General features: G+C 41.9%; 1 protein-coding gene across 1 annotated transcript; it reads right to left on the minus strand.

Moving 5' to 3' along the window:
• Window positions 1-689: 689 nt before the first annotated feature.
• PCYOX1 (prenylcysteine oxidase 1) lies at window positions 690-11857 on the minus strand. Its single transcript, XM_039239556.1, has 6 exons — window positions 11704-11857; window positions 10437-10643; window positions 8986-9160; window positions 4093-4304; window positions 3615-3767; window positions 690-3199 (listed from the first exon to the last, which is right to left on the minus strand). Exons 1-6 carry the CDS (start codon window positions 11813-11815, stop codon window positions 2544-2546), a joined length of 1515 nt encoding a protein of 504 aa, XP_039095487.1. The 5' UTR covers window positions 11816-11857; the 3' UTR covers window positions 690-2543.
• Between the last annotated feature and the right edge of the window lie 2898 nt (window positions 11858-14755).

Genomic DNA, 14755 nt, shown 5'->3' on the forward strand with positions numbered 1-14755 from the left:
AATAGAAATAATGCTGCCCATAATATATTCATCTAGGTCATAAATTTTATGGCGCACAAACTCAGACGAAAAGATGCATTACAAATGGTTGTATCAGAAACCTAACTTGAAGAAACCTACCAACCAGATGCTTAGGCCTGTACTTTTTGTGATCTGGTAAAAAGCCGACACATCTTAAATCACTTTAAAACTGTAGAAAATGGGGTATATATAGGTGAGTACATAGAGGCTTATATAACACAACATAACCAATGGCTTGTATGTATCTCTAAAATGTTATTTCCTGTTTATAAAAAAGTTTACAGCAAAATAGCTAGAGTGATCAAACCAACTTAATCACAATAAGGGGAGTTGATGTCAAGTCCAGTACATTTTTATTCTTCGGCAGCTCTAAATCTTCACTGATGTGGACAGGCATTTTTAGCAACCACATGGAGCTAAATTATAGAACTGGTACTCCTAAGCGTGGTTCCTAGACCAGGAGCATCTGCAGGAACTTCACAGCAATGCATATTTTCATCTACTCCAGACCAATTGAAACAAATTCTGGGGTGAGGCCCATCAGTGATTTAACAAGCCTTCCAGGTGATTCCAAGTTAGAGAACCACTAGAATAGAGCTGTATTTACCAGTCTCTTCTACACAAATAGGGTGGTCTACTGAAGTAACAGGGTCTGATAGTATTTCTCTTTAAAAAAAAAAAAAAAAAATTTGTTTAATGCTTTTTGCATTAAAACTATTAAGCTTGATACATTGATAAAATGTTTTGCTCTTGGAGGAAGCAATTTGCAGTTGCTTTTGGAAAACTTAGATACAACAGCAACATTTTAAATTGTGGTTCTGGTAAATAAATACAGATGTCACATCACAAAACAGGTCTGTGAGTGATAGAAATTAACTATTAACAGTTTTTATTCACCAGTCTTCAACATATATAGATATATAACACAATATTACATTCTCTACAATATTGTCCTCATTAAAACCACAAAGGGGAAAAAAAGTGTGACTACCTCTTAACATGCTCATTTAAGAATAAAATTTTTAAAAAGCTGACCCTTTGACAAACCATAAGTTTAATCACTGCCTTTACATCAAATATATCTTGGCAGTTTTATCAGCATATTAATATTCACAATTATAGTAGAGAAAAAATCATTTTAAGAAAGAATCAATACCATTTTGCTGAAGTAGCTACTGCCATAATCTGGTGATGGACTTTTTTCTCAACAGTATATGTTAGCTCTGTTATAGTTACTTTTAGAATTCACAAGCTTTTACTTGTTCTGTCCTGCTGTAGTGACTATAGAACAGCTATTTGTGATCTTTGTATAATAGATGTAGAACTGGTTCTTAAGTTGGGTTGCATAGTAGAATTTGAGAAGCTTTAAAGTCTTATAGATGTATTCCAGTATGCAGCCAAAGTTGAGAACTACTGCCTTAAAGACAAGATTTCAACAATTGGTTCCTCACCCCAAATGCTCCAGTAGTTTTAGAAGCATTTAACCATTTGAACATATACTGGATTTGATCAACTGTAATGTCATTCTGAATCTCCTACTCTAGTGTCAACTGCTCTGCCTCTTGTCAGACTGTCAATGCTATTATCAAGATTACTACTAGAGTTCTTATTGAGAGAAATTATTCACGAAATGAACCTGCTTTGATAATGCATTCAGTTTCTAGGGACTTTTAAGGCACTAAAAACCCTTTGGAGACCTCTTAAACCATTATCAGTGATTCTCAACCCAGGTTGCCACTTAGGAACTTTTTAGCTACAATGCTGAGATCCAGTCTTCATTAGATCAGAATCTCTGGTTGCATGGGGGTCTTTCAATATTTTTTAAAGTTCCATAGGTGAGGATTTGATAATAGAATGCCAATTTCCTAAATCAATAGCCTATATTTGTTTTCAATTTATTTGAGATTTTTTGTATGACAAAGTTATACTACTACTAAGGTTTCTGAATTTAACCCCTAATAAAAATCAGGACAGAAGGGATCAAAAGAATATTCAGAAAGTCAAGGCTTCTGGCATGGGCACATCTACTTTGAAAAAAAGGTAATTAAAGCCAAGCATAGGGTACCAACTCCAATAGTTGTTTTAACTTTCTGACTGAAGGTCACTTCCACCTGTGAAGCACAAATAAACTAGTCCCCAACTAAAAGTTACGTCTTTAAATGCTTTCTTAAGTGCTCAGCTTAAAATAAATTCAGGGCCCCCACCCACCAGACCTAGTGAATCAGAATCTGCAGAGGAGCTAGAGAATCCACATGCTTAACAGACTCAAGGTGATTCTAAACTGTTGGCAGATATTAAAAGAAGAGTTAAATTTTGGAGATAGTATATACAGTAGTTAACCCCTTCATGCTTAATTAGAAACCTGTATTTTCTCACAACTCACTGGGATTACTTTTGTTAAATAACACTAATACATGGCAAAATATCCGATTCAAAATCATCTCTGCTCAGATTGTGTTCTTTTTTGCCAGTGATATTCCATTTGGAACCAGGAGGGGGAAAAGAAAGTGATCAGTATTATTTCATAGTTCAGTTTTAAGTTTCTCATATAAGCCCTCTTGGTCAATCATGTCCGTGTGCCCATTCCAGCGATGATAAGCAAGGAGAGCGGCATTGTGGGCTGCAATGGCACTCATCTCCATGGCACTTGCTGCACACTCTATGCCATTGAGGTAGTAAAGTCTATCGTGGAGTATGATGGAGGGGCATTTCTCTGGAGGCTTATAGTGAGGATATGCGAGCCATGGCTGCTTCACAGCATAATCATAGGATAAAAAGAGCTTCAATATTTGTTCTTTAGTGAGAATTTCTTGAGAAAATATCTTCCAAACATGTGCCCTTTCTGTTGATGGTTGAGGATTATTTTCTGTTACAGAGGACACAATCCCAATGCTATTAATGAACAAATCTGAATTATCAGTGGTTAAGATTGTACTGAGATCAAATTTGTCTAAGGCTCTAGAGCTAAAAAGAGTTGAATTCAATTGCCCCTTAATTAACGTTGTCACTATATGTTGGTAGTACTGATGGAATTCCTCAATTGGAGGATCAAAGTTGAGGAAAGTTATGTTGGACATTTTTCGATTCAATGGAGTGGCCACCAAGATGATATCATAGAAGTCTGAACGTGTCTCAGATCCAATTTGGTAAACCACTTCATAAATCTTTGTGGGATTTCCTAGAGGAAAGAAGCATTCATGTTAGTCTTTCTAACAGACTACTTTATACCTTCCAAAAATAATTATATTACCTTAATCGTTTATAAGGTAGAAAATAGTTAAGGTATAATTTTAAGGAATTAAAGACTTAGGAGCACAGGGGTGGTTCAGTTGGTTAAGCATCTGACCCTTGAATACCCTGTCAAGTACAAAATAAGGAATTTTTCCTTTTAAGAAAGATTATTTTTTAAGTCCAAAGAGACACGCCACTGTACTTCAGCTCATTTGGGAATATTTCTATGTGGCACAACATAAACAATTTATAATTCCATCATTTGGAACTGAGTGAGAGATGACAGAAGAGTGGTTTTTCTCCCTGAGCAATTATTTCCTAGAGGGGAAATTAGGAACAATAAAATAGAATTTCAGGCTCACCTGTCCGCTTGGTCCTTGTTTTCTCCTCTATGTACATTACTGAGCCAGTTATAAGGTTGCTTTTCGACGCCTGAAGGAGCCCTGAGCAAACAAGCTTATTACCACCTTCTACTGCCCAAAGGCCAGAATCTGCACCAGCCATTGATACTGCCCCTGTCAGTGGTAGGAAAAAATGTATTTTAATTCTGACTCTATAAAAGGCCCTCTACCTACTTTCTCTTCCCAATTCAGGTGAGTTCTACTCCAAATGTCTCCAGACATTGCCAAATAGCCCCTGGGGGCAAAATCTCAATGAAGGCTAAGGACTCTCTCCCCCTAAAAATGCACAGATCTACATATATACAATTTTGCCAACAATGTATGAGGTTTCAGAGAAAGGTAAGTCTTCTCCAACTCACAGCCTAAAGTAAGGAGCCACCATACATCAGGTAAGGCCTTCTGTGAACTAATATCCATAACATTCCAAGCTTGGGCTTACCCACAAAGCCATTGATGTTCATGCTTTGGCCATAATTGACCCTCATGACAGGAGCAACAATTTCATTGAGGAATTTCTCAGAGAAGCCTGCCTTCTGCAAGGTTTCAAGAAGTGTTCGGTTAAGCATTCCAAGGAATTCTTCCCCTCCTAGAGAATGTAGTAACTTTTCTACGCTACTGAAGGCGTAATCATGAGATTGGTAGCGGTAGATCCTTTGAAAAAGAAGAGGAATGGCCATTAAACAAGATAGGGGGAAGGGAAATAGCATCCTAAGATTCAAACTTTTCATATATCCTTCTAATGAATTTACCTGTCATGTAAGATGCACCTCAGTCACCATCTTCCCTGGGTATCCCAGAAGTTCTTATCCCCACCCCGACCTCCTCTGGGAGTACACTGTCCTTGTATACTCTTCTGCACTAATAAGGTCACTGTGGGAGCACCTTTAAAAAAAGTGGGTATGTCATAGTCTCCTTCAGCTTTTTTTTTTTTTTTCCAGCAGCAGTTAGACATTTCTAAAATTAAACTTTTTGTTTTGTTTTTTTAATGTTTTATTTATTTCTAGGAGAGAGAGAGAAAGAGACACAGCGTGAGCAGGGGAGGGTCAGAGAGAGAGGGAGTCACAGACTGAAACAGGCTCCAGGCTCTGAGCTGGCAGTCAGTACAGAGCCCGATGCGGGGCTCGAACCCACGAAGAGTGAGTTCATGACCTAAGCGAAAGTCGGACGCTCAACTGACTAAGCCACCCAGGCACCCCTCTAAAATTAAACTTTATCTTTCCACCAGGCCTGACCCTCTCTACCCACCCCTTATCCCTGCCAAAATGTAGGTTGGGATATTAGTTCACTCCTAACATTCTACATGTCATCCTCAATTCATTTAATTTCAAATTTAGATATTTTCACTTCTGCTGTAACACCAAAGAAGAAAACCTTACCAGTCTTCACAACATCTCTCTTATTTCATTCTCATTTCTCTGATCTTAACTCATGATTTATATTCAGACTACTAAGATGAATAACTGATCTACCTACCTGCTTCCAGTTTTTTCTTTGAAACATTTATGAATCTCCCAGAAACCTAAAATACATCTTTTGTCATCAGCTTATTCAAAAAACAACTTATGGGGCGCCTAGGTGGCTCAGTCAGTTAAGCATCCCACTTCAGCTCAGGTCACGAACTTGCAGTTTGTGGGTTTGAGCCTCGCTTTGGGCCCTGCTGACAGCTCAGAGCCTGGAGCCTGCTCGGATTCTGTGTCTCCCTCTCTGTTCCTCCCCTGCTTGCACTCTGTCTCTCTCTCTCTCATATTTTAAAAATTTTTTTTAACTTATTACTGCTGCTTAGTAAATAAACTCCTGACATTAAAAAGAGGGGGGGGATGGATTTTAGAACCAGATTTATCAAGTCTAACTCCTCTGCTTTAACTGCAGATAGAGAAGTAAAAGAACCCATCCAAAAGTCTCATGACAAGTAGAAGGCTCAATCACATGCTGCCCCCTCTGCCCTCAAACCATATAAACACTCTTCCCTCCACTGACCCATTCACTGATATCAGTATGCTCTGCAGTTTGCTCCCCAACATTGCATTAGCTCTTCTCTCCAAATAGAACACACTTCTTTCAGCTTGAACCCCACCTCTTCTGCAAGTTTTGCCCAACTCCCCAGTCCACAGTACCCATGCCATTCAATCAACACTATTAATTTTTATAAAATACCAACTGATATTTTCCTGAACCTCATAGACTTAAAAGAATATCCACATAAATTCAAAATAATTTTTCAAGTTGCAAGTGATACAAAAATGTGAAAGACAGGATTCATCTCCCCCAAGGAGCTTACAGTTAGGTACAGGTAATAGGCCATTCACAGATTAATGAAACAAAGGAATAAATAAGTGCCAAAGAAAGATCTCTATCAGTGATCCCAGGAGGAGAATTTTTACAATTTTCTTCTCAAAGTTGTAAAGTCCTTGAGCAGGGACAATGTCATATCCGTTTCAGTATTACCCTACTGTCTCACAGTGAGTGTAGTATACAAAACATTGAATACATTTTTGTGGGAAAAATTGATACCAGTGCCCAAACTGAGAAACTAAAATCACTTCCAACCATATCAATCCCTAGGAACTTGAAAAAAAGTAGAGTACGAAAACACTAAGTTCTCACTTGCGAAAATAGACTGACAGGGAATTCTCAATAAGATTTAACAATTGACTACTCATCAGAAAACATGGAGGCCAAAAAGTATGGGTCAAGTGTTGGTAAGGCTAGTTCCTTTTGGAAGCTCTGAGGAAAGAATCCATTTTCTTGCCTTTTTCCGTTTCTATAAACCACCTGCATTCCTTGGCTCATGGCACCTTCCTAGCATCATTCCAACCTCTTGTTCCCATCATCACATTTCCTACTACTCTCTCTGATCCTCCTGCTTCCCTCTTCTAAGGACTCTTGTGATTACACTGGGCCCACCTAAGTGAGAATAAACTCCCCATTTCAAGATCCCTAACGTAATCATTTCTGCAAAGTCCCTTTTATCATGAAGGGTAACACATTCACAGATTCCACAGATTAGGGTATAGACATCTTGCAGGGGCAGGGAGGCATTATTCAGCCTACACAAGGGGCTACTCCATCAATACAGACAAGAGTTAATTAGTGCCTTGCATCAAAGTGTAGCAGTGACGGTAATGAGAAGTGGTGGAATTCTACATACATTTTACAAGCAATAGGCCTGTGGCACTTGGGTGGCTCAGTCCATTGAGCATCTGACTCGGGTCATGATCTCGCAGTTCATGGGTTCGAGCCCCACACTGGGCTCTCTACTGTCAGCACAGAGCCCACTTTGGATCCTCTATCCTCCTCTCTCTGCCCCTCCCCCACTTGCAGGCTCTCTCTCTCAAAAAATAAACATTATAAAAACTTTTTTTAAATAAAATAAACTGATAGGATTAAAGACAGACCAGATTTGGGAAAGGAGAGAGAGAAAAAAGTAAAACATGATTCAAAATATTTGTTAGGAGTAACTAAAAGGATCCGTCTCAGATCAAGAAATGTTAAGAGGCACCTGGGTGGCTCAGTCCATTAAGCATCTGAGTCTTGATTTCCACTCAGGTCACAATCTCACCGTCTGAGATGGAGGCCCACATTGGGCTCTGTGTTCTCCTTTTCTCAAAAAAATAACATTATGCTCTTGATTTATTGAAAGAAGCAAAAGGTAGGACACATGGCCCTTTGAACAACATAAGGATCAGTGCTATATAAGCAAATACTAAAGACCAGAGGGAGGCAGTAATTCAATGAAGTTGCAGTAATTCAATGAAGTTTGGCAATTGTTTTCTAATTTCAAAAATAGTAGCGGTGCCTGGCTGGCTCAGTCCCTAAATGATAGAACTCTTGATCTCTGGGGTCATGAGTTAGGGCCCCCCACACTGGGTGTAGAGTTTACTTAAACAAGAGCAAAAAAGTATAATCTATGTATTCCATCACTGGATCTTCACAGTACTGTAATATCCAGAATTCACTTTAAAAGTGATTTGTTCATTTCTCACAGGGCAATTTTTTACATGCCAAGCAAGCTGCTGGTAAAAAAAACAAAACAAAACTGATGATCTAGGCAGGTCTGCATCTGATGCCATCTGAACTTGATTTTCCTGCAGAGCATGCAGCAACATGCCACCAACCTTCTCTACAGTGACTGGCTATTTCCACCCAAATTCTGTATATTTTCTTAGTTACTGGTGAATTGCTTATCTCTCTACTAGAATGTATATTATTTGAGGACAGGGATGTGTTCTAGGTTCTACATCCTCAGGACCCAGAATAGTGCCTGGCACATACTTAGGCAGTCAGTATTTAGTGAATGAATAAATGAATGATTACTACTTTAAAATAATCTGTACTGTAGCTGACCTTAATGTGCACACTGAAAAGGTATTCAAGAAATTGACCTAACAATGATGTTTAGAAAGAGAAATCCCAGGGTGCCTGGGTGGCTTAGTCGGTTAAGCGTCCGACTTTGGCTCAGGTCATGATCTCACGGTTTGTGGGTTTGAGCCCTGCGTCAAGCTCTGCTGCTGACAGCTCACATGGAGCCTGCTTCAGATTCTGTATCTCCCTCTCTCTCTGACCCTCCCTGATCACGTTGTCGCTCTCTCAGAAATACATTTTTTAAAAAATTTTTTTTTAAATTTTTTCAAATAAAGGAAAAAGTGGCACCTGTACACTACCTAAAACAGTGCTGGAATTTAGTATCAATTTAAATTCTTGGGGCACAGAACTGATACTCTTCCTCAGGCTACTTACTGGCTCACTGAAACATGTCACAATTAAAGCTCGTTGAAGTTTTATGGTCCTTTCTACCAGCTCTTACACACATTACCTCATTCATCTATACAATATCAGCACAGTGCAGATTAAGAGTGAGAACTCCAGAGCCAGAATACCTGGTTGGGAACTCCATTTCCACCACTCATGAACGGAGTATACTTGCACACTTGAAACCTCTATGCCTCCACTTTCCGTACCTGTAAGAAGCTAATAACTGTACCTGAGAGAGATGTCATATGAATTCAAAGCAAACAGCCCTTTAAATTAGGTAGAGGGGCGCCTGGGTGGCTCAGTCGGTTAAGCGTCTGACTTCAGCTCAGGTCGAGGTCTCACGGTTCGTGGGTTCGAGCCCCGTGTTGGGCTCTGTGCTGACAGCTAGCTCAGAACCTGGAGCCTGCTTCAGATTCTGTATCTCCCTCTCTCTCTGACCCTCCCCTGCTCACATACTGTCTCTCTCAGAAATAAATAAAACATTTTAAAAAATTAAAATTTGGTAGAGAACTGTTTCAAGAATAAAATTTCTAAAGACTAACTAAAAGGTCTTAGGTTAAATGGAAGGGAAAAAAATTACCTCATAAACTTGTCCAATATATCCTCTACCCACATGTGCATTCGGAGGGACTGAAATCCATACTGCCAAATTAGTTTAATCATGTTAATTATAAACCAGCTGCTCTCCTCAAACACCAGAGTCTCTCCGTTATACACCCCCATTAGGCCACCAAAGCCCTGCACAGTAGAGAGACCTGCAAAAACAGAAAAGGTTAGCTAAGTCAGTGGTTTCTGTGTTGTTCAAACGAAAGAAGGTAATCTGAAGCTAACGGGGATACTCTGAAGTGAGTGAATTCAGGTTTCCCCAGTTCTCAGGAAACATATTACAGGAGCTCTATCTTTAGAACAGCACTGTTCATTCATTAAACTGTCCAAAAGCAAATGTCTAAAGGATGGGTCAGATGCTCATGCAGATATGTCAAAATTAGACTGGCTCTTTTCAGTTGGAAAAGACTAAAAATTAAAAGGAAAATGCCAGAATACTAACTGAATTCAACTTTAAAACAGAAATGTCAGACATGAGTATGTGCGGCATAAATTGCTCCTAGCATACATGTGCCCTCAGGAAGGAAAGAGAGACCCAAGAAGCGTCGACAAGAGATGTGGAAGGTAGCAAAGGGAAAGGAGGCATCCCCATTCCTGTGTAAATCCCATTTTGCATAATTGGGTATTTCAAATAACTAAAAGGAGGCGTGTATTACACAATAGTCCCTGAGCAAAGGGCCTGCAGAGGCCTGCCAGCCTTCCCTCACACCCTGTCTAGCTCCTCTGCTGGCAGGGAAGCAGTCAGATGTCCCAGGTTCTAGGCACATGTCTGCACCCATACCTGTGTGAGTGACTTTAAGCCAGACACTTCACACTCTGGGCCTCACCTTCCCAGCTGTAAAATGAGTACACAAGGTTTCTGCTGACTCAAACTATTCTTTGATTCTTCAGCTTGAACCCAGAGGTTTAAGAACTAGGAACAGCAGGGGCGCCTGGGTGGCTTAGTCGGTTAAGCGTCCGACTTTTGCTTAGGTCGTGATCTCGCGGTTCATGGGTTCGAGCCCCGCGTCGGGCTCTGTGCTGACTGCCAGCTCGGAGCCTGGAGCCTGTTTCGGAGTCTATGTCTCCCTCTCTCTCTGGCCCTCCCCTGCTCGCGCTGTCTCTCTCTCTCTCTCCCTCTCCTAGAAATAAATAAAATTAAAAAAAAAAAAAAGAACTAGGAACAGCAACTAAACCCCCCCCCAACCCCTGCCCCATGGCTGTAATTCCAGATAACTGAAGATACAGATAACTAGTATCCCATTACTGCAAAAGTGGCTCCTAACTAAGCTTGTAGTAATTGCTAGCAGCAAAGTGAGGAAAACAGTTTTGCCAACTTCTCTATAAAAGGCAATTAAAGCAGAAAAACTTCAGATCCCTGTCTGATAAAAATATCTATGGATGGTCATACAGAAATCCACTTAGCTCCAAGACCAAATGACATACCCAGGTCCTTGACAAAACGCTTCATGTGCAGATTTAAAGGATGGATGACAGAACCGCCTGCCTCGTATTCTTGCCCTCGCACAGTCATGGTGGCCAGACGGCCCCCCACCTCTCCTCTTTCAAACAGGTCAATCTTCACATCCTTCCCAAATTTCTGCCGCAGATAGTAGGCTGCTGAAGTGCCACCAATTCCAGCTCCAATAATTGCTGTGGGTGGGGGGGAAAAATAAAAAAAGGAACAGTTTCTTTCCCTCTCACCCAGCTATGTGGGTTTTGTTTTTGAATAACAGATGTTACTTAAGGCTACAATCATCAATTTAGGGAAGCTGGGAAGGAGAGGCAAGTCACAGTAGCTGTGAAGCTAGAACTCTCTGAATCTAAACAGACACTACCCCCCACCCCAAGAGTGGTAATTCATTCACGTGCAAGTTGATACTTTTTTTTTTTTTTTTTTGGCCAGATCCGCAAAGGTTCTCACAGTTGTCAAGGCACCACTGGATCTGCACAACGTTCTTTGTGCCCAAAGCATGGGGACAGAGGAGGTGGGCCTTTCCAGCACGCATTTCCAATAAAGTGGCCGCCATTTTTACTAAGATTTGTTCTGTCTCATTAATATAGATAGGTTAATGTTCCCACAAAACAAAGCTTTACTGGGAATAAAAAAGGCAAAATAAACGCAGCAAAAACCAAGACTGAAACTTGAGAGTGGGTTATTGCCACTGTGTAGTACTCCTGGGTAGGGAAATTGTGCAAGGGCCCAGGAGAAGGCCCACCTCAGCAAAGCGGATGATGGAAATGGGGTTCCAGTTCAGCGTAGCAAGGGAAGCAAACAAGGTCAACTTGTTTGCACTGCTCAGTGTGCTATGACCGCGTGCGCCTGTCATCTGTAGAGCGAGGCCTCCCGTAGCTTCAGAACAAACCAGAAGAATGGCCTCCCAAAAGTGAAGCAAGGGAAGGAAGAGAGGGACCTCGGCCTCCCCAGGCCTCCGGAACAAGGGGCTGCAGGGACGCCTGGCCGCCCACCGCAATCCCCCATCCACTCCCTGCCCATTCCCCAGCTTGGCACATCCACACGCCCAGGAATACGCGGTCCCTGGGGAATCGGCAGTGGCCCTGAGTCGCGAACTGAGAAGACTGGGACCTGCAGAGGACTGGCGCGCGTGGCCTGGCGGGCGTCGCAACCGCGGGGCCTGGTGGACTGCGCAGCGGACCCCCGGCGCGGGGCGCGCTCCAGCACCCCTCCCGCGCTGCCTCAACCCTCACCTACCGATCTTATCCGGCGGGGCCCGCAGCTCGGCGCTCCCAGGGCACCCCCAGCTGCATAGCAGCAGCCACAGCCCCAGAAGCGACGAGCCGAGCTGCCCAGCCGTGCACCCCATGGCGACCGGAGGGCAGCAGTCCACCCCGAGCGCTCCACCTTCGGCCGGCTGCTTGTGAGTCTGCGCGCTCTGCACGCCCCGCCCCCGGCCGGCCTCGCCCCTCCGAGCCCCGCCCAAGTCCGCCTCTAGCCGGCGCCGGCTCCCGCAACCAAGTTCTGCGTGTAGCTCCAGGACCTTCTAAGCGTGGTCCGCACGGGCCCCAAGCCGGCCTTGCCCCTCCGAAACTCACTCTGCTTCAGGCACAAAACAAAGGCGCCAGGGGCAGAGGCTCACCCCAGCTCGCCGCCTGACTCCCCATCTATTCAGGTGAAGCACCTTACTTCCTCACTACTGCCCTCTTCTGGCCCTTCAATCTCTCCCTATCAAAGAATGCACAAAGCAAATCGCTGTCAAGGACACAACTGTGGAGCAATAAATGCTTACTGAGTGATCACTGAGTTTCGGGGACTGTTGGGAATAAGCATAAAATGAATGGGTAAACAGTGGTAGGTGAAAGGGAAAGTGAGGGAGACCAGGAATGGGGGATGGTCCAAGGTGAAAAGTAATTACAGACATGAATAAAAGTAATGTGCCCATAGACACGATGGAACATTATGCAAGCATTAAAAAGAATGTAGGATCCGGACGCTTGGATGGCTCAGTCCGTTAAGAGTTAGTCTTTGGCTCAGGTTATGATCTTTGCGTTCATTTTGTGGGTTGGAGCCAGCCTGGGACTCTGTGCTGACAGCAAGGAGCCTGGAGCCTGCTTCAGATTCAGTGTGTCTCTCTCTGCCCGTCTCCCGCTGACTCTCTCTCTCTCTCTCTGTCTCTGTCTCTCTCTCAAAAATAAATAAACATTTAAAAAAATTTTAAATAGGTGAGAGAAACTAGTGGCTGAGTGATGGGTTTATAAGATCCCATCTGTAATTAAAATTACACCACCTCCACTCCTCCCCTCCCCTTCAAAAAAGAAAACGAGACAAAAACCCAGTATATGGATATGAAGAACAGTATGGATGGAAGGAAAATAAATTGAATAGAAAGAAAGATAGAATTTGGAAAAAGGGAGTGTAAAATCCAGTGCAAAGAGCATTCATTCATTGGACAAATATTTTTTTTTTCATTTGAGTCTTTCTTTTTTTTTTTTTTGCCTGAAATGCTTTTATTTATTTATTTATTTATTTTTTACAAATAGTTTATTGTCAAATTAATTTCCACATAACACTCAGTGCTCATCCCCAAAGTGCCCTCCTCCATGCCCATCCCCCCTCCCCCCCCACATCCATCAATCCTCAGTTTTTGTCAGCATTCAATGGACAAATATTTTTTGAGTTCCTAGTGGCAGACAATGTTCTAGGTGCTTGAGAAAAGTCAGTACACAAAACAGATTTTTTAGAAATATTTATTTTAATGAAGCTGACATTCTACTGGAGGAAAACATCATTAGAATAAATAATTTACTTATTTATTCTAATTATTTATTTATTCTATTAATTATTTATTCTAATGAGTGGGGTAAGAGGAATGAGGAATGGGTTGCAATTTTAAATAGGATGGTCCTGATAGGTCTCATTGAGCAAGACAGCATTTGAGCAAAATCTTGCAGGAAGTGAGGGAGTGGATCAGACAAATACCTGGAGAAAGAGCTTTCTAGGTAAGGAAAACACCTGGCATGTTTGAGGAACAGCAAGGAGGCCAGTATAGCAGAAGAAAAGGACAGTGAAGGTGTTAATAAAACAAGATGCAAATCATACAAGAAATAGACACTAGTAGTTACCACAAAAACATGAAGATTAAGCCCCATTTTTCACTACATCTAGAAATTACAAAGAAAGCACTATACTCTGCGTGTCGTTTACTTTCCTTTTTCCAAACTGCATTATCCCCACAACACCTTAGTGTGTTAAGCCTAACAGGCCTTCAATGAATATGTGTTGGTTGATTAGAATTGACCATGTTAGTGACCTTGACATAGGTGTCATATTTGGAAACTTTCACTGCTGCTGAAACCTTGGGAAAGAGTTTACTGAAAGAATACTCAGTGAAGAGGCAGTGTAAAGGACTTGGAAAGTGGAAGGTGGGTCAAAGGCTGTCTCATTCTGCACTCTTGCTCTTTCAAAGTAACACTGCCACTGAAACCCCAAAAGATTTTTTTTAAAGGTTATGGAGGAAAACTGTTACCGCATATACGAAGAGTGATAAAACATTCATTCAAAGGAGTGCTGTTCAAGAAAGCAGGCTCCCTAGTAAACTAAACACATATTAAGGTTTTTCTCCTTGACCAAGCTGCAGCCAGGCTCCCATGAGCAATCTTCTCAACTAGACAGGCCTCAACGTTGGCTTATTAAGACTTGAACAAAACACTGACATTTTCTAACAGCTCAAAGCTGCATCCTTAGGATGACCCTAGCTACCTTTAAAGTGCCTCCCTGAGAAAACCCAAGGCTGACAAAAGACTTTACTGTTTGTTCCCACCAATAAATGAAGATAGAGCCCCTGTCTCATAGCCTCTAAGGAGGGTATGGGCCTAACTGATAAGCACCAGATACTACCCTTTCTCTCAACTTTTGTAATTTTTCAAATTAAAACTGTGCCCCTGCGCCTCCCCTTCCCAACACCTACATTTTAAATGCCAGGTTACATCTGTACAAATCAAAGTTGAGTTCAGTTTACACCGGACTCTTCCCTATTGCAATCATATATACTGATTAAAAGTAAAACTTTAGTGCTGGCTTTGCTTATTTTTTTTTTAACGCTTTTTAATTTATTTCTGAGAGAGAGAGAGAGAGAGACAGCATGTGCTGGGTAAGGTCAGAGAGAGAGGAAGATACAGAATCCGAAACAGGGTCCAGGCTCCGAGCTAGCTGTCAGCACAGAGCCTGACACGGGGCTGGAACCCACGAACCGTGAGATCATGACCTGAGCCAAAGTCAGCCATTTAACCAACTGAACCACCCAGGC

This window comes from Hyaena hyaena, unplaced genomic scaffold, assembly GCF_003009895.1.
Source record: "Hyaena hyaena isolate Hyena2069 unplaced genomic scaffold, ASM300989v1 scaffold_158, whole genome shotgun sequence".
NCBI lineage: Eukaryota > Metazoa > Chordata > Mammalia > Carnivora > Hyaenidae > Hyaena > Hyaena hyaena.